This window comes from Larus michahellis, chromosome 12 (assembly GCF_964199755.1).
Source record: "Larus michahellis chromosome 12, bLarMic1.1, whole genome shotgun sequence".
NCBI classification, from domain to species: domain Eukaryota; kingdom Metazoa; phylum Chordata; class Aves; order Charadriiformes; family Laridae; genus Larus; species Larus michahellis.
In genome coordinates this window covers 4,721,515-4,742,736 of record NC_133907.1, presented here as the reverse complement: position 1 = coordinate 4,742,736, position 21,222 = coordinate 4,721,515, and the positions used below count along the sequence as shown (strand labels likewise).

General features: G+C 41.4%; 1 protein-coding gene across 8 annotated transcripts in view; it reads right to left on the bottom strand.

The window, feature by feature from the left end:
* Positions 1–21,222, bottom strand: part of ZBTB46 (zinc finger and BTB domain containing 46) — a 56,878-nt gene that overhangs the window by 23,185 nt on the left and 12,471 nt on the right. For all 8 annotated transcript variants that reach the window (XM_074605519.1, XM_074605511.1, XM_074605517.1 and 5 more), the window contains one exon: positions 15,606–16,575. In XM_074605519.1, coding sequence (XP_074461620.1) covers positions 15,606–16,575 — 970 coding nt within the window. The remainder of the gene's footprint in view (positions 1–15,605; positions 16,576–21,222) is intronic.

Below are 21,222 nucleotides of genomic sequence, written 5' to 3'. Positions count from 1 at the left end.
GCAAAAAGGGCTAAAACTTCCCAGCAAACGAATGCCTTTGCAGTATTTGCACTATCAACACGTAGAGGAAAGAAATACAAAGAGAAGGCGTTGATAACGAGTGATCAGATAGAAAAAGAAGCTAATTTGCAGGTCCTGAAGATTTTAGTGCCTCCAAGTTCAAAATATGTTTAAATCTACTTAATGTAACTGTTACAGTTCAGAATAGTGGTTTGATGTGTACAAAATTAACACTCAGCTGCTTTCAGAAATTCTTGCACTTCTCAGGGCAAGGAATTCAGGCGTTGTCCACATACACCACAGCAATAAACTTACTCCCCTGCAGAGGGTTTTGCAGCCCAGAGCTCAGGAGGAGGAAGGAGAAGGAGGAGGAGTGTGGCAGACTGGCATGCGGTAGTAGCGTCCAACAACGTCAAACCAGGGCAAGCTATCAATTTGCACAGCCTTATTGAAAAGTGCTAATGAGGACACCGGTACAGTGCCTACCTCCTGTAAGCTGGAAAACTGCTAAAGGAATAATATCATTATTTTTATCTCCATTTTACAGGTGGTAATGGCCAGAGAAAGACGCAGTGACTTGCTCCAGGTGTCCAGCCTGCAGAGCCAGGACCAGTCAGTGAATTTCCCAGCCCCAGCCCAGGGCACGTCAGGTTCCTTAACATGTTCAGATTTACTTTATTCAGATCTACTGTACTGCCAGTACCCCTTGCTGTTAACTTTTTCCACTTCCTTTAAAAAACAAAAAGCCTCAAAGCAAACAATAAGGAAAAAACAATCATTAGCAGAGTACTCCTACACCCCGGAGATGTAAGGAATAGCCAAGGCCGGGGCTACGAACACAGTAGCAGCAACTATGTGAACTACTCTCTCTTTAAAACAAACCATTTTCCCCCCTCCATCTGTGTTTTGCTTGTATAATATCCTATGATTGGTTTTATTAAATCTTAGCCAAGCAGAAGAATTCAATTGCTTTGAATTTTTACATGTTTTGTCACCCCTCTGTTACTGAGCGAGCGGTTAACAGGTATAGGCATTTTTCTAGATGATAATGAAGTTTGTTTTAAAAGCAAACATTTCCACATTAAGGGAAATTACAAGAGTTTAAAAAACAGCAGCTGCTACAAAAGGTGGCAAAGCAAGTAAATTCTAGCCCATTAAACCGGTAATGTAACAGACAGCTTTATCAAACCAAAGCAATGATAATTCCGCTATTCCTCTGCTCCTCACCACCTACATGGCAAATTACAGCAAATAACTGGTGCCAGGAAGGGTGTTTGTCAACAAAACGGTGTTGCCAAATAACCGGGCAGGCAGTAAATCACCTCGTGTTTTCTTCCTTCCTTTTTCATAGCCAATTACAGATGCTGATTGACAGTTGCCAGAATCCGTTACTGCCTGCTGCACATAAACACTAATTGCTAAAACACACGCAGATTAATTGTAACCACAACAAGACATTAAATGTTCCTCAAAAGCCAAGATTAGAGACAGACAGTGAAATAGAGGCTTTAGAGCTTCCAGTATTTATAGCTGATGTAATCTAATCAAATACATATTAAGGCAAAATAAATATCCACTTAGTCACATAAGTACCAAAATACTCTCAGTACACCAAAACCCCAAAAATGCATGAAGTTCCTCTTCACGACGCCTCCAAAACCACTTCTCTCTTTTCTCTAGAATACGGCTTCTTTTAACAAGTTTAGCCAAAGAATTATATGAATCAAAAGTATCTGTCACTTCCCAGTAATCTAAACTGTTTACTCCAGTGCTTCAACAGTACGTAAACCAAGCTTTAGTAAATGAGCTTCTATTTTGCAATTACTCAAGGCAGTGGGTCAGGCGCCAGCCCGAGAGCTCCCTCCGACTCCTCCACATCTCCTTTTTCACGCCCGGACTCCAGGCACCGCTTGCAGGAAAACCTGACCAGGGCAGCGAGCTAAAACGGGATTAACGCTGCTCTAAAAAACTGAGCTCATTAGTCTCTTTAGCAAATAATTATTTTGCAGTTATTCTATTACACGAGCCTACTTTCCAAGACACGAAAGCTTTAGAAAAGCTGTATTAGTTTGTTGACTTGAATATTTATTATTATTATTTTTTATTTTTGAATAAAACACACGGATTTTTTATTTATTTATTTATTTATTTTACAATTTTGGCAACAGTATTTCCACGCATCTCAAACTCCGAAAGCAACATTTAACTGGTAAAGTTCTTCCCTACGCACGAAAGCGTAATGGAAAAGGAATACAGGAAGCCCGATTACGAGCATCTTTTCACCGAGATCGCGCAGCGAATCCTTTCACCGAGAGCGCCCAGCGGAGCGCTGCAGGACAAAAGGCATTTAATTCCCAACCACGCTAACCAGGCAGGCTTTAACAGATCTACAAATAAGAATAACGCTGGGGCCAGTACAACACCCTGAACGCACACAGGGTGGCTGTCGCGCAGAAATTTACCCTCAGGCAAAACAAAACTGAACTGTACGCTTGCTCTGCACGGGAAGGACAGCCCCAGGAAAGCCGCTTGCTTTGCCACATTATGCAAAGCCCAAATCCAGATCAGAAATTCCATTTATCAGCAGGCATGCCACTACCACCATAAACCAACCAAACAAACAAACCCAAAAAAACCCACATTAACTGAAAGTCGTATAAACTGAGCTCCTGTCACAAACCCAAGTACCAGAAAACCAAGTTGTACTAATCAGAAAATCAAGAAGTACTACAGACAACTGACAGCCCCTGGGGAAGGGCTATGGCAGAAATAAAGGTGATGCAACTTACTAAAAGTATCCAAAGTAAATGTTAACGTGATAAATTGTTTTCCAAGGTCTCTGAGAAAACTGACAGTAAAAAGCATTAATCCTAGTCAAACAACTGAAAAAACACACAGGCCATCCCAGAAAGGCCAAGGAAAAGCTTCTCCATTTTAAAGAATCCATTTGAGTACCTTAACTAATTATTTTAATACACAAACTAAATTTTTTCTTGTATTTCTTCTCTGTAATGCTTCTGTTGTTTTTCCTCGTTAGAGCGTAAACTCAGCTGTTACCAAACTACCTCCTCAGTGTCTGCTTCTCTCACACCGCTTATTTCTTGTTTGCACTGTGTTTTTACCTTCTCAGTAAACCCCCAGTGGTGTTTTCTGTTGTTTCCCAGACTCCCAAGGCTATTATTCCCTTTCATAATTTGGTTGGTGTTTTGTTTTGGTTTTTTTAATAATTTTTTCCTCTTTCAACTTTTATTCCGGCTCTCTCACGTACATAGTTGAACATCTTCTAGAAATCTGTAGCTGGAGGACTAAACCCATGGGAAGAGAGAAATGTGTGCATAAAAGATGTATAAGATTACATCTGCTGCTGGAAAATTCAAAGCAGAAACAAGAATTAAAGGTAATTTTTTGCCAGGCTGCTATTCCTCAATATTGCTCTTTTCATTACAGTCTCGAGGTACAAGGAGATCCAAGAAGCCTGTCATCTTCTCTTCAAAGTCCTTTTCTGGCTGTCAGAAACACAAAGCAGTAATGGTTCTCCGCCGAGCATCCAGGATGATGAGGTCGCACGTCACAGATTCGTCACACCACTGCCTACCCAACCAGGGACCCAACCGTCGGCGAGGCAGGGGAAACACGGCGGTCCTTGAAAGGAGGGCAACAGCTTTTAGCTTATAATTCACAGACAAAGCTTTTAGCTTTTTTATCCAGTTTCTGTACGTTTTCTCTACCACCCCAGCAAATTTCAGGAGGCTTTTAGGAGCCCTTCCGACCTTGCCTCAACCCCCCTCGAATTTAGCACTTCTCCCCACAGCACGAGCCATTCCTCCTTTCGGAAGGGGAGGTTATGGCTGCTCAGCTCCTGGTGCAAACTCTCTACAAGTCCCCACAACCTCCAAAGACAACGTCAATTGGAGCCACCTCCTGTCACAAGAAGCATCCTTATCCTTTCCGCACAGCTCACCCGATCACACACTGCTGTGCCTGTTTCAGCAGAACTTCAGCCTTTAGGTGGTTCACCAGAACGAACGCCATTGTCCTGCTGGTTTCACCAGCATCCTTTTAACCCAACATCAGTCACACCGTCAACTAAACCCAGCCGAGGTCTCCGGCTGCCTGCAATTTGTGGCCACTTGCCAAAGCTAAGAGTGACAGCAAGATCCCACAACTATCTGGACCTAATTAAAGAAACACTGGACAAACTTATATCCTACTTGTATTTATACAGCACACTTGACAGCCATAAACAGTAGAATCCCCAGCTAAGTCCACCAAACACTTTCCCTCCTATAGGCAACCATGAAGACAGGCTGGCAAGTCATACTGCTCATTCTCTTTTTAACACTGTAACAACAAAGCACATTAAAACCCACAATAAAGTTTATAGGTGGAGACAATATTGTCTCTTTACATAAATTAGGGTGGAAAGGTGAAGGGAAGACAAACTTTCAGGTACACGAGTCCTGCTGTCAGAAAGAGAAAGGCAAGCATCGAGGAAGGTACCGTTTGAAAACAACAACTGAAGTGGTGTCACCTAGAGACAGCGAGAGAGCAGCTGTCCTGACTTGGGACAGCACTGTGCCGTATTACCTGGATCCATTTTTAAGAATCGTAGAATAAATTCGGTTGAAAGCGACTTCAGGGATACACTTGTAGAGTTAGATCCCATTGCTCAGGGGCTTGTACAGCCAAGTTCTGAATATCTGCAGGGAGAGAGATACCACAACTTCTCCAGCCCCTTCCTCCATCATTTGACCACTCTGTGAAGAATTTCCTCCTTTTGCCCCATGAGAATTTCCCTTCCTGTAACTTGTGGCCATTACCTCCCATCCTTTCTCCACACATATCTGAGAAGGGTCTGGCTCTGGACAATACATTCACCCCCTTTCTCCAAGGTTGAACCAAGCCGTCTCAGCCTCTCCTCCTACGCAGCATCTTGATGACCTCGGCTGGGCTTGCTCAAGCTTGTCAAAGTCTCTCTTGTCCTGGAGATCCCCAAACTGGATCTTGTACTCCAAAGGTGGTCTCACTTCCCTTGACACGCTCTTGGTAAAGCAGCTGAGCACGCAGCCAGCCTTCGCTGCCGCGAGGGCACACAGACCCCTCTTCAGCTCCTTGCTCACCAGAACACATTTTCTGCAAAGCTGCTTTCTCACTCCTTGCCTGCCAACCCGTACCGGTGCATGGGGTTATTCTGTCCCACACGCAGGACTTCACATTTGTCTTTGTTGAATTCACGCTGTTTCTGGCACTGCTGCCTTCCAGCAAATCATTCCTCCCAGTCTGGTGTCATCCCACAACTTGCTGCGGGTTCACTCCATCCCACCGCCCAAGTTGTTAATGAACAAAGTAAACAGCATCAGCCTTGGAAGCCTCCTGTGATGGATGCAGGCATCGTGCTTTCTGGGGTAGTGGTCTAGGATCTCCTGCACACAGCTGGGTAACTTGTAGCACAGTGGCAAATGTAATTTTTTTTTTGTTTACAACACAACAGGCAGAAAGGGGAGAGGGGGGCAAGGGAAGAGGTCCCAATATTAGCAATTTGTCCCACCCCAAACGCTCATTCCTGCATCTCCCCCTCCTGTTCCCTCAGTTGTATCAAGATTACATGCATAGTTGTGAGGTAAACCTGAGACAGGAACTAATATGTTAAAAATAAACCGGTTTATTAAAAAAAGTTATTTTTACACCCAGATCAGTTCCCAGTCCAGTTCACTACACGGTTGCACAGACATTTTCAGTGGAACAACTGCAGCAGAGCGTGGGGGTGCAATTAAGTACCAAGGGAAAGTGGGAGCCACTTAAACTCAGCTTTTCTTTCAAGGACGCTGCCCAATTATGACCTGAGCCAAACTCTTCTGGAAAAAAATCTTAGGTGAAATCAAAGACTTAATTTTCTGAAGTTCTTCTACCTATGTGTGTCAAGTATCTCTACAGATCTGTCTGACAGTAGATTTAATCTAAAGTTTCAGGGATGATGTTTCTTGTATAAGTTTAGGAAGATTTGGCTTGATCTCTTTCTGTGCAAAATACAATTAATTTTTAAACTCACAGGAAAAAAAAGAAAAAGACAACCCTTTAATTTCCTAGTGTGTTTTCTTCGGAGGAAAAAAAAAAAAAAAAAAAAGAACAACACCTGGGCTAGTAGAAAAACGACAATCCTTTACCAGCTGCTGAAAATATCCTTGAAGCCTGTATTTCAGATACCCCCTTCCTTTCTAACAGAAATCCTTCAAAAAATGTTTCACAACTCAGTTTGTTAAGCAAAATCCAGCATCCTCACATACTGTAATATTTACATAAAGAAGTGATGCCATGAGCTATATTGGTTTTGATTAGCGCATTTTTACAAACATAATAGTATACATGTGGATATGATAAATGTGTGCAGCATTCAAAATAAGCTCCAATTTCAGAACTCAGGAAATTATCAGGCAAACACAGATCTTTAACCACAACTTATATGATCATTAAAAACCTCCTGTATGTTAAAGACTGTAAGATATCCTAACGGAATCCTTACAGAAGCAAAAACGCTGTCTCCTTCAGACTGCACTTTTCCATCTCTTCTTCTACTACGGCTTCTGAACCATGATTCAAAGCAGGGTGACCTGGGACACTGTCCTGTGCTGTCAGGATTTGAGTTCCTGAGAAACACCATCCTGCATAAAACTGCACATTTCCAATGCTTTACTGTTCTGGAGGGCTCAGGGGGAGTCCGTGCCAGTTGAAAGGCAGTATTCATCATATAGGCTTGAAAATTATATTCAATATACAGCCATAGGACGTTCACCATACATGTTTTACCAACGGAAACCTTCTCCTAAATATCTCTAAAATAGTATTTCTAAAATAAAACAGGCTTGTTCTACACAAATAGGACCTGGGTTTATATTTGTATTTCTGCAGTGTTATCCTACAAGTATATTTCCATCTTTGTTTTACTCCGAACTAACCAGCGTACAAATATCAACTAGAAAATTCCCTCAACTGCTCCAGATATCTGGAAAAAAAAATAATTATCTTATTCCTGTGATATTTGTTTTTCTAACATTGACTCACGTTCTGCAGATATTTTTCTGTGGGCTGCGTCAGCAAAAGGAGCTCCTGGCCCCAAACCCATCTGTTTGTCCTGTTTGTTGCCACTCTCCCACCGCGTGTTAGTGACCTCGACTCAACTCTTTGTAGGGCTACAAAGTCAAGCTGGTCACTGAACTGATCTTCCCCAAAACAAGATACAACAAAACACCCAAATGCAAAGGAGGAGGAAATGGTTAAACTGGATGAGTTGACTATTTCTGAAGCTACTGTAAAATGGAATAATAAAAGTGGTCCTTGCAGAAGCAGGAATGACTGAGCAGCACAGAAACACCTGAAGTCAAACTCTTGTTTCCCCAAAACAGGCAGACTATCGCTTTAAAAATATTAAGGTTGACTGCAAGCTTAACCTCTTTTTCTAAGTCTCATAACTCAGGCAGTAAAAGGACTGACATTATTCTCTGCTGCTGCTTAGTACAGAGACAGTCTCTTGCTGCACAACTGCACACAAATAGACACAAACATGAAGGGACAGAAATATAACATTCAAGTATCACATTAAATATGAACACTAGTACTCATGATGTGACAAGATGCTGAGCCTTTGAAAATCCTCAAGAACAAATATTTACCTTTTGAAATAACTGCCTGTAAGAAATGTAAAAAAAAAAAAATTAAAAAAATCTGAGACAAATACAGCAAAGATAGGTTTTGGGTTTGATTCCTAGACACTGCACCTCAAGTATTAATTTCTACTATGTTTTTGTGCAAAATCAACACTTCAAGTAGGAAAGTAGAAGTCCTGAACAGTGATGATTGTGATTATTATTTTTTTTAATCTTAAAAATCTAAAACCTTATTTCAGTAATGAAACAAAAAAAGAGTAAAAAATATTTTTTTGGAAAAGCTGAGATCTCTGTAAAGATGAGCCTAGGGTAACCTTGGCACAAGGAACAACTAAAATAGTGAGAAGAGCACTCAAGAGAGGGGAAGTGCCCCTGATCTCTGGAGTTAAAGCAGATTAACAGAATCACGGCTGTTACCATAGGGAGGAGGAAGAGGAGGAGGAGGAGGGCGGCTTTGGAGCCTGGGGAAAACGGAATGCAGGGTGGGGAAAGGAAACAGACACTGAGCTTTGAGCTAAAGCTGGTTTAGGGTGGAACCATTTTAAAGCCAGGGTGTAGCCAGGGAATAAGTGTCTGGGTTTAAAGCAATGATTTTCACTTCCAGACTTGAAAATAACCTGACCTAACCCTTTAATAACAGAGACTCAAAAGAGTGAGTCCTGCAAAGACTGCGTCCTAATAATTTTGTTCACCTGTAACTGTGGCGATACGGAGAACGCAAATTATTCACCAAGCACTCTCGGCAATGTGTCACCAAAATTCAGCGTACGGACACAGGAGGTCAGTGTGTTGCATTTTGGGGTATTTTTGTTTGCTTGGCTTTGCAGTTTGCTGCAAGTGGCAGCTACCTCCACGCAGTAAACTTCACACACACGAAGAGAGTACCAAAGACGGTCTAGAAACCTGGGCAGCTCCATAAGCCAGAGGAATGCAGAACACGGGCTAAGCTGATTTCGGCACTAAGAAAGAATTCTGGGGGTGGCATCAGAGGACAAATCTGTAACCCCTCCAGCTCTGGCTGAGAAAGCAAGCCTGGCATCGCTGACTACTGCTGCTTAAGGCATCAAAATATCTCCCCAGTAAAAGCATCATTAAACCCGCCTCAGTCGTAGCAAAGAAAACTTCAATACCTTGTACGATGACTACAACTTCATGAAAAGCAGGTGGAAAAATGCAGTAATTAATTTTCCAAGTGGCAGGCAATTTGTAATTTACTATTACCTACCTTCAAAAATACTCCAACACCTTTCCAGTAAGCTGAAGGTTTTAATCAAAAACATCCATCCTCCTTAAAAAGTGATGTTTCCAAAATTGAGCATAAGTGATCTAAACAATGAACTAACAGTAGGAAACTACTAAAATTTGAGCCTGTGTTGTTTCAGGACATCAGATATTAATCTGACAACTGAAATTTTAACCAGCCTAGTTTTCATTCATGGCTGAATGAATGGATGAATACTTAAACACCTGCCTTAAGGTTTTACATTGCAACCAGAACTCAGACGGATTGGAGACTCTGTCTCTTCAAATCACAATCCATTTGAAGGAAGAGTAAATGACTGTGTTCTGTCCCAGTGATTTCTTTCAGCTGCCACGCTACACGCATCATTTCAACGCTGCACACTTTCAATCTACCTAGTAAGCATTCCCTGAGCATCTCCTTCAATACGTTTGTTTTCATCACATAAAAATCTACAATTTACCAATGTATCTTTATTTTAGACAAGATGAATAGTGAATATCCAGTATGTGATACCACGTCCCAAAAAAAAAAAAAAATACGCTTTTTGTACACTTTTTGAGGAGCAGGGAAAGCAGTTTTGTAAAGGTCAGAGCAGACGGCTCAGTCTGCCACTAACGGGAGACAGGCAGGGCGGGACAGCACGTGGGAGCACCGGTATTCACCATGCAGCTGCACTTCGAGCCGGAGCAAGAGGGTTTTAATATTGGGCTCCGAAAGTTAAAAAGAAGAGTGAAAAACAACTCTACAGGAGAGAATTAGTCTCAGTAAGGTTCATCCATCTCTAATACAAATAGCTGGGTAGAAAAGCCTAAAAATCAATTAATTCATTGTGCCTTAACGCTCAACAGGTATTCCTGGTACAGACACGTTCTGGTTTAACCTTGCACTCTCATCTCTTAGTCTGTCTCAGATACACCAAATTCAGGCTCTTTGTTCTCAGAACTTGTTCTCAGATCTCTTTTTCTATTATCCCTCTTCCCATTCTTTATACACTCTTCTCTCCCATACCACCTACCCCTCCTTTGCTTTCCCTAGCTCTATTCCACGTTGGCATAATCCTTCACAGCCAACAGCCTCCATCACCGATTGCAAAGCCCCATTCTTTCTGAACTCGTTCACACTGGATTTTCTTTATTTATTCATTAATATTAACCCTTCAGTGCCAGCCTACAGATCTTTTTTCTTCTCTTGTAAACACTACCTCTTCAGGACAGGTAACTTGATTATTTATAAAGCATCATTTAAACTCGTAAGTTTTATACAGGTTTTGCAGAACAGAAGTTTTAAGAGTTCCTTAAACATCTGAATCCTGAATACAAACACCATGCTCTATTTTTGCCTCTTTTCATTATGCAAGACCTCTATGACACTATTTGGACTAATATGCTTACCAAGTATCAGAACAGAAACAATGGAATTTTCACTGTTTTTAAAAACAATACTAATAATCAAGAAAAAAAATCATGGAAAGATTTGAAGATTTGCATCGAAAAGGTGAAAGTTACAGGAAGCCTGGTAGCTTGCTGAGAAAAAGACTTTTTTTCAAGAATAAAATCATCCTATAATAAGACAGTCTACACATTCACCTACCTGTACTCGGACAGGTCAAGACCTCACCTGCACAGAATTAGCTGAGAGTTCATCTACACAGAGCTCTTTCTTGCCTCCCTCTGAAGCCTTCTGAAACGTAAGCTCACTATACAATCCAACTGCTAAGTATCTGCGCTCGCCAACAACTCCCGTAATCGTAATTTGCTCTCCAGAAACCAAGACAGAAAAAGGGAGAGGGAATGGCTTACGACACCAGCTGTCTCCCGTCTTCCCAGAGAGCCAGTAGCACAACTCCCTACAGCAGGCACTGAAATCAGATGGTGTCATTGGAAAATGACGAACTCGAACGTCTTCTCACCATGAGGGAGGAAACTTGTGCATAATTGAAGATTTTGATGGGAAAATATTAAAGGAACTTGGAACTCTGCAAAGTCAGACGGATACAGTGAAGTCCTGTACATCCTCTCCATGAAGGTCACTGCTCTGGGATTACTTAAATCCTGAAGCTCTTCTTACAGAATGCAACAATTTCACTGCATGGAACTAAAGTAAAGCAAAAAGTTCCCAAACTGTAGCGTCTTTAAAAATGACTGGTTTGTTTTGAAAATAATTAGCTTCATTTCACAGTCAATTGGTACACGAAAATTCACTCGTAGCTTCAGGATGCAAACACTCAGAAGATGTGTGGGAGTATTTGCTTAGAAATAAATTCCTGAATCATAACTACTATGCTTGAACTAACACAGTAATAAAACCATCAATAAATTCTTCAAAAGACACCCTCCAAGTGACAGAGTTTTCCATTATACGAAGAGGCAAAACCAGCAACGTTTTGCTAGCATAACAGCTCGTCCAGTGAAGATAACTGTCCTCTTTGGCGAGAGCCTTTAAAATACCACCCGATCCTGTAGCCCACACACTCAGGACATGTAATCCTGTAAAAACTTTATCCAGCAACATTAAAGGAACAGCAACTGAAGGAAAATGAAGATGCTCAAGGCACAAGACTACTTCTGAATTTCGTAAGCATCTTTGATATTAAGACTAACAAACAGCAATATGTGTCTTTAGAAAACCTATGAAATTCGAGAAGAAAGGTTAAAATAAAAGGCAGAGTTGTTACTTTGGCAAGTCTGTGGAGGAAATTCTTCTTGGCTCAGTTATGAAGCAAGTTATTATTTATAAAAACCCATCCTTCAGTTTACTTTGGAGAATTGCTGTTCCAAGTTAGTGCAGCTTAGTGAGGAAAACATACATATAAATGGTTCATACAAGGAATGACAGACTGACATCCTGAACAACCCAAACAGGATGAGAAAGAAAAAAGTTAATATGTTTTATGCTAAACAGAGAATCCAAATTAATAGACTGAAACTAGCATGAAAAGATGGTCCTCACCAAGCTTTGTGCTTGACTGACACCACCCTGTTGAAACTGAGAGCTTAATCACGTTTCTCAATCTACCGTCTCGACTTAGTTTGGGTTCCTTTGCAAATCCTATCTGATCTTTCTTTCTTGGATGAAGAAGATACACCCTTCATGTCAGACATTAAGAAGCTCTTGCTTCAGCTGCTATTTCCATGATGTTAGATTATCATTAATAAGATTACTCCAGACACTCCTTTTTATTTTAATCCATAGCGTGATCAAATTCAAAGACTCTCAGCAGCACTCCACCAGCCTCTGGAAAAGAATCAAGTGATTTGGATAGAATTTTCTTACCAATTAAAAAAATCTGTGTCTTTTTGAGGCCCCATTGATTCAGATTTAAGTACGGTCTACTTACGTATCTGGGACACTTTAGTACACTGCCTGTATTGATAAGAACATTTCCCACTGAAAGAAGCACCACTACTTGTGTAAACAAGATGTTAGTTGTTTCAGTCACTGCAATGTGCTGCTTCGTAACACAACATCAATTAAGTAATCCTATATAATACAGGAGTAGCAGAGTATTTTTAACCTCTGAAGTATACTGCCCCAAATGATCACTGAATTAAAAGGGTGACGCAATGGCTACTTACAAGATCCACCTTCCAGAAGCTGCTTGCATGTTGGTGAAATGCGATGCTGCTTGCAAGCAAGACTAAATTAATATCTTGCACAATTTCAGGAGGAAGACGCTAATGCTGAACTTTTAAGATGGATGCTCCTAAATCAGCTTTTTCATTACCAGGAGGTGTGTGTTAGTCCTCCAGAATAGAGACATTTGCAAATGGTATCCAAATTATCCCACAATGAGGGCTTCCAGACTTAACAAGCAGCATCTTAAAATAACTGATTAGATCAGAAAAGTGAATGAGCCCCAAAGAACAAAGAGTCCTAGGTGCCTTTTTTCCTCTCAGCTACTTACAAAAGAACATTCAACACCCATTTCCTCAGCGAACGAGTACCTTTTCACCTTAGCTATGAACAATAGATAGGGACACTTCTAAATACATGAAGTTAAAAAAGAGAGCCCTAAACTATGAAGTCTGTTTTAAAGATTGAAGCCTGACACTACTAAATCAGAGAACTTCAAGCTGAAATTTAAACACATCCCAAATACTCATTACACAGTGCAGATACTTGCCATTATCCGTTTTCACACAAGAGAATCAATTTTTCTTCATGCATGGGAGCTAAGTTTGCAATACCCCTAGACTACTTCTGAATTCTAGCAGGAGAGGGAAGAACCTGGGATACCAATACCCAACACCTAAGGAGAGAACCCTGTAGCTTGGCAACTTGGGAGATGGAGCAGTTTGCAAGAGGGTTGCTTCCACCTGCTGGAGATGGGAAATATCAATGCGAGACCAAAAGGCCCTACTGCTTGTAGGGACCAAGACAGGGATGGTTTGGGATAGCGGGGATGGTCTCACTACACACTGAAAGAGAAGCAACCTTACCCAAGCGACCAACTCTGATTTCACCCAAACCACACATCAACACACACGAGCACATGAGAGCCTTGCTGCTGACAAGATGCCCAAGTGTTAACTGAAACTCAGCACACACAGATCTCAAATTCTCTGAATTCATACCCAAAAATCCCCCAAAAGACAAGAAAATTCAACCTAAAATGCAGGCAGGGCTCCTCCTGTGTGCTTCCCCTAAGCATGCAGAGACGCACCCATCCCATGAGCTGAAGAGCACAGAAACACCCCTTTTCAGCTGGGCAGAAAGGAGAATTTCATCTCTGCTCACCTCTCCAAATGGTCAACATGGGGAAACCTTGAGCAGCTCTGTCTCCAAACGTCCCCTGTGCTCAGCATGGTTACCTCCACTCCGCACACACTGCTCTTGGAACAGCTGCCAGACCAGCTGGCCCCTGCCAACATACGTAGCCTGTTGGGTTCTGGCATTCCTCTCGTTCTGGACTGTGAGAACTGCTGCTATTCAGTTTTTCCTTTTGCTTTACCAGCACTACTGAAATATTGAAACTACTCCCCCAACCACCACCACTCCGCTTCCACTTTCCCATCATGAGAAACACCTCTTTTATTGGAAATCACATTTAAGACAAGCTTGGGAACAAATAATTTGATTGTGCCTGCTGATGCGCTGTCTCAGCACTGCACTGAGTCAACACTAGACACCATCTTCCTCTCATCTGCAAACAGCTGTAAAGAAAAAGGCCACTTCTATTTAATTCCTTAACAATCAGGAATTAAGTAATCTAGACACCATTCAGCTTCCCGTAATACAATCTCTTCTATTTTGCACTGTTTCTAGTAATTTAAAGACATTCAATCTATAACCGGTTTGCTACAACGATCAGAGTTGCAGTTGTGTTTCTGCAGTCATTCCAACATGGGTAGTTTGCTTCACATACCTGTCCAACCCCCCCCAGACAGTACAAGTGACTGAGCTGTTTTTACGGGATGCTGCGAAAGTAGAAAATATTTGCGTGTGAACAGCAAACCAGGCAATCCATGCTGAATCTTCATTCAAAACAATCCTAAAATACACGTATTATAAAAATCATGATTCGTCATAAATCACTGTTATCTTAAGTTATCTCGCATTTTTCTTCTGACATTGTTTAGATTTTATCATCAGCCAATTAGAATAATTACATGCAAGCTTGCTGCAGCAGATAACTGAAATATCATAAATCTAAAAGACATTTGTACAGAGTTACCCGTTCAATGAAAACCACATTTAAACTTCAGTATGGAGACAACTTAAACATCCTTTTTCAGCCCATAAAGACTCTTCAGACTTTCAGTGCTATTTATATTGCTTTTTTCATCTGAATTTGGCAACATAAGGGTATACAATCTCACACACCCTTCTCCTGGCCAACTTGGACTCTGGTATGCAATGAAACACAGGATAACTCACGCAGACAAAGTTCTTCAAGTCAGCTTGAGGGAGTTTAATACCACACTCCCTTTGAGTCCTTAGGAAAAAAAGCCACCCAAACCCTACATCAGCAGCATTCCTGGATCTATTAACTGCCAGTGATTAATGACTCGACTAGGACCGTTATACTGAGGCAGAAAAATAACTACTGAAGATTCAAAACATGGCAAGAAAACATTTTTCTCCCTGGCTATACACTTTAAAATCAGCCACTCATCTCAGACAAGTAGTCACACATCAAAATACATTGTAAGCCTTAGTAGTACCTCAAAAACCCACATTATTCTTAACGGTTACCAAACACTTATCTTGCCATTACCAGCAACAAGCTATGGTCTTCTTACACATGAGAAAGTGACACCTGAGTATCAAGAAAATAGTATCGTTAAGACTAAATGACACCTGTGTGTGGTGTAATTACATCATCAATATACTCTGCAAGGAAAATTCTTCAACCTTGACATCAGTTTGCACACCTGCTAAAATAAATTCTAACCTTTTCTCTCATTAATTCCAACAATTATAATAGTGTTTTTGGGGGCAATTTAGGCCATTCTATGTTCAAGGCCAAAACAGAACTACCAGTTCCTTTCACAGGAGAACCAGCCCGCAATGCTGTGACACTGAGGTCCCCAACTGAAGCGTACGGTGCTTGGTTCTTTTGAATTGCTGGCAACGCAGGTTCCTACATTTTTCAGTTTCTGGCAAGCTAATATATTCCAGAGACTGATAAGATCACACCATAAACAGATCCAATTAACTCAGCATTTTTAATTTCAGCCACAAAAATCAGAATGACTTACTTGGGTCTCGACTGCTGTACGGCCATCCTGAGGCAGGTAAAAAAGACGGCATTGGAGAACTTGCCCTGCTGTCGTCCTCTACTTGCTGCGTAATATGCCGCACAGTTTCTTTATTTTTCCTGTTCTTCCTGCGCCCTGTGGGTTGCCAGCCATCCCCCACTCCTTGTTCCGAGAACGCATTCTGTATTGCACTATCCTTGGCAGAATGTAGTTCACCCCCACCATAATGTGACGGTGAAACCTGTTCCTCTTTGATACGTAAAGACCCATAGCCCATGTCACTAGACCAAAGAGACTGGGATGAAATGTCTTCGTGGTTCTCTGTTTTTGGTTCTTGATCCTCTTTTCCGTAACTGCTCCCTCCTTCATGGCAGCTGGCAATAGCTGAATCTCCAGAAGAGTTTGCTGGGCTTGTTCGCCGAGCCAACCAGGGAGATATACTCCTGCCAGCCACGACCGCTGAAATCAAAGCATCCGTGCTACTGCTGGAAGGGGCTCCAAGTTCATAATCGACGAGGTCATCTGAGGCATCTGACTTTATGCTTATGTCGAGAGCTGCTTTTATGAAATTGTGACAGGCTTGTACGATATCTGTCATTTGCAGATAGCTAGCAGCTGACATCACCTCAATGACGTTTCTGCTGGTCAGCGCTAGGTGTGCGGAATACATGAAGTCAATGATGGCTTTGAAGCCTTGTGCAGTTACAATGTCTAAATGTGTGACTGTGGCCTGGTCGGAGGTTTTCTGTACCTGGCAGTACAGCGTTTTGAAGTAGCGACTACTACCAAGCAGAACGTTTTTGTGAGCCTTAAATATCTTCCCCTCCACTATAATGCAAACATCACAGAGGATGCCGTGTTGTCTCTGCTCGTTAAGCTCACGCAGCAGATGACGGTAGTGGGAAGCAATCTCCATATCTTCCTTTCGGTTATTCATTTGGAAATCTTTGTGTTTCCTCTTCCACAAGTCCTGTATGGGGAAGGAAATGACAGTATTACAAAATCCAATACAAGCTCACAGACATGTTTTTCAGAGACTGAGACAAACCCCAAGTTGTACCAAATTAAGTAACAGGTTCATCTTGAAAGAATACCACAAAATACAACTGCTGCCTAGAAAGACCGTGCATTCATTACACGATGCAGCTTATTTTCACCAGGCTTCAGATAACTTACATTAAAAGGGACTAGATTTGAAGCTCAATCCTCCAGTGGCTCATAACATCCCAGAGAAACACTTCTTTAAATTACTACAGACTTTTAAGAAAACCTGTCTTAAGTTACTTGGTTAAAACAGCTGTCAGTTTTTACTGTTTGGGTTCAGTCAAGTTTGGTTTTGAAAGAGATACTACACTTGAAACCATGCAAAACATGAGAGAAACTATTGAAGAGTACTCTGTAACACAATTTCCTCAAGGGAACAAGCATTATGTGTAGCACACTGAATAGCTGAAATCCTCAAACAGCAAATGCCAATTGAAACCAGCTATTTCCCTTGCTATATTGCTGTTGAGGGGCTATAAATACTGTTTTCAAGTCAGAACAGCAACAGGCAAATCCAAGACCACAGATCACAAAATGTTAAGTCCCCACCCAAACTAAACTGGCAATAGATCAGAACGATGAAATTAATGTTATTTGAAGCTTAACTACTTATAAGCACAACATTTTTAACTTTACAATAAAGCATATTATTTCCTTGGCTTTACATCTCCAAGTTAACCCCACAACCACCCTAAGATACTGGGTAGAGAAATTCTAATAGTCACCTAAACATTCATCTTTAGAAAGGATGCTTATGACCAAAATAACAAAGCATCCATCAAGCTGAGAAGAATTCACAGGAATTTTCATCACCTTTCATAACATTTGACAGTATTATCCAAAAAAAGCCTAGTTAATGCCAGCCTGCTGCGTGGTAGAGACACATATCTTTTAAGTTATGCTCCAAATTATCCTCTTCTTACACCCCAAAACAGACAAAAAGATCTTAAATGTGGATATGTTGACAGTAATCAGTCACACTCATATTTTCAGACTGAATTTCATCCCACTTGCAAAGCACAAATACGAGAGAAGTAATACACCAACACCGAGTAGCGCATACATACATTTCCCGCAGCGTTCAGTAAGTCACTCCTACCACGCAGCTTAATCTGTTGTCCATGGAGCATCATCAGGAACTCCCTGCCCTTCATCTCCCAAGGTGACACTTCACTGGTGTCAGGCACATCAACACATTCTGTCTCTCAAGCGAGATGACTTCAAGTTCACGACACTCAAGGTGTTAAGGATGGAGGCTGGCAGCACCCAAACAGATCGATGAAGTCCCCTCCGTGACACTGTACCTCGGCAGTTACTACTTTTGCAATTCCATACTCGCCTTTGCTGCCACAGCTTTACAAAATCCTTGGCATTAATTTCTGCCATTTTGCCTACTTGGCAATCACTTACTTGGAACTTACTATCAAGGTTTATATACCATGTTTACAACAGTGGTTTAATGGTCCACCTAATTAAGAGTGCCAAGCTCCATAAAATGTGAAGGATATCTACTCCTTTCTCTCAAAAACTTAGATTTGTTCCGATATAAGAAGTTCCAACTGTAACTGTAACCCACTGGATATGTGGGTCCACACGTCAACATACAACTGTAAAACTAGTATGTGCTGACAAGACCAAATTCTGAATGTAATTACGGGCAGGCACACACATCAGAAGCCTGGATTTAGGCTACGGGTGGTTGCTGATAAAACCAAGATTACTGTACTTCTGAGCTCCTATGGTCTTGAAGCATACGTAGTTAAATATAAGCACTGTCAGAAAGGAGGCTGATGTGAGCTTGAGCAACTTTCTAACACACACCAAGTTCAAACACCACTTCAGTCCCATCTGTCCAAATCGGCTCTCAGCAGTGGGCAGTCCCAGGACAGCTACGATTAAGAAAGTTTCCTGACACCTGCAAGTGGGTTTCCCACACTGTGGGATACAGATCTGCAAGATCTCTGCCCCGTTCCCCTAGTCCGCACTATTACCATCATCTACAGGAGCAAAATAGCTACAGCTTAGCCAATGCCATTGGTTAGAAAACAACCTCTCGGCCCACAGAACATGCATGACTGCAGGACCGCTCTTCTAGAGAGCCACCTGACGATTCAAAAGTTCAAGTTATGCAATATTGCCTGCACAAGCTTCTCCAGTTCCGCAAGAACGGAGCTGTCTCTTCAGCAGTGTCAGAAATGCTAATTTTCAAGACCAGCTGGTCCCTGATCATTGAGACGCATTCGCTTCCCCCAAGAGAGGAAGGACCATCCTCCTGTAACACAAACAGGCTGAACTGCTGTTTATGTATTTCAAATTCATAGTTTTTCTACAGAATTAAGCACAGAATGCACGAAGAAGCTAATTTTTTTTTTTTTTTTTGAACTGGAAGAGGTCAACAACAATGTAGCTCTACACTATCTAATGACACTGCCTATTTACCATTGAAATCTGCCCAGAGACCTCAAATCAAATTCTCACAGAGAAGCCATCTCCACCTCGAAGAAATAAATGAAATACAGAAATAAAAATCAAACCAAGAATCAGAGTCAGGGAGTAAGAAAACAAACAAACAAACCAACCAACCACAAACAACCCACAGCACCCTGATTTTTCAGGTGTTTTCAGGTTATGGTAGAACCAGCCAGCACAGCAGCTCTCCAGCCCAGGCTCTGAAGGTGGCTGCCACCGCTTCCCAACGTCTTCACGTTTGAGAGAACCACCTCTTAAGGCAGAATGACAGTTCGGTTTTGTCTTTATTCCAGAAACCACTACAGCATCTACTTTTACGAGTTGAAGAGTCAGTGTAGTCCCCTCAGGAAATATGAATTGCCACACAGGATAAAGTGAGTTGTCCATCACCAATCCTGTCTTCAACAGCTGCCATATCCACATGATTCAGAGGACGGCACAAGAAAACCTCACAGCATACAATTACAAAGTGACCAGAAGGTTTCAGATATGGCATTTCCTTTTGCTGTTCCTTCACGGGTATCAAAATCCATATTACAATGCATCAGCTCCCATGAATTGGGGGAAGGGGAGTGGGGATAATATCTCCTGCAAGTATAATTTTCTCTTCCTCAATTTAATATGCCTTAGCAGCAGGAGTATTTGTCAATGTCTTCACCTGCTTTTGTGAATTTATGCAACAACAGCTTTTCTTCAATGTCTTTCACCTGGAAATTACACTGATTCCTTGAGACTTTATTTCTTTACTATTTCATGTATTTATTCAGCTTAGTTCAGTGGGTTGGGTTCCCCCTCACTCTTGATAACAGTCTGTTTTTGATATACCTTGTCCTTTGTTTAAGCTGCCCATGGCAGAAACGCAGATTAAAGTATCTGTCTTTTGCTACTTTTGGTTTAGACTGGACCACTTTGAGGTTCAGGCATTGACTGATCTGGATGAAGCACTTGCTGGCCTCTTTAGGCAACAGCTTTTCTCTGACTTTATTTCCTATCAAGGGGGTTTTACTAAACACACACATAAAAAAAAAAAAAAAAAAAAAAAATCTATGCAGGATTCCTTACTGGCCTCCCTCCCACCCACCAAGCTCTTGACAGAAGACACCCTCCAGGTAAGCCATGGATGAACAAAAGTGTGTCATTCCAGTCAGATCATACAGTCCTTGTATCTTAAGTGCCCACATTTCCAAGGACACCGTGAACAGGAGCAGAGAATGGGTAGGTATCTTTTGGACAAGAAAGCAAAAACCACTCAATGGTCTAAAATATAAAGAATATAAGAAAGCAAGTAAAAATAACGAGAATATACATTCCTCTATGCAAAGGGAAGACAACCTGCCCTTGTTCCAAAGTACTTTAAGTACAAAGAAAGAGAGATGAATGGGGAAGATGCCCACCAAAGAGCAGCATCTTTTCCACTGACAGGTGGGCACATTATAGCACTTTCAAGTACACAAGCAATGATGTGGATACTCCCCTGTTCAGTCCGATCAATAAAATTTAACATCTTCCAAACCAGCAGTAATTATTGTAGATGTCTTCATCTTCCTCCATCTAAAGGTCTGCTACCTTATACACAGCGTTCCACATTCAACATTTGTTACAGCATAGTACCTTTTAAATGAGAGGTCTTTGGGGGAGAAAATTAAATATGCCTCAAATTCAGAGGAATTAATTAGTTTTCTGTCTACTCATGTCAAACCAGAACATCCGTTTAATGTCAAGGATCACTAGGGAATTAATCCAAGTTAAATTTAAGGCAATTTGCTAGTAGTTAAAAATTCAGTAAGCTTCAAAACCCTGTGCTCTTGTGTTCCAATTTTTCATGCTGTTTTGTGGCTTGTTGATGGGTGGGTTTTTTTCCCCCCTTTTCCTCGTAACGATATTTATCTCCACTTAAAAGATGTTGTGGAAAGATTTCTTCAGAAAATCAGTACCCTTCAAACTTCTAGTGGAAGCATGGCAAAGATGGAATAAACTGTAGAGATTTTTCAGAAACAGACCTCAAACATCAATGATATATTTTTTTATCTCAGGTCTTTGTAGTACACTGAAGGATTTCAAAGTTGAGCACCTACTAAAATCCTTTAGGCCTGGGCCTGCGATG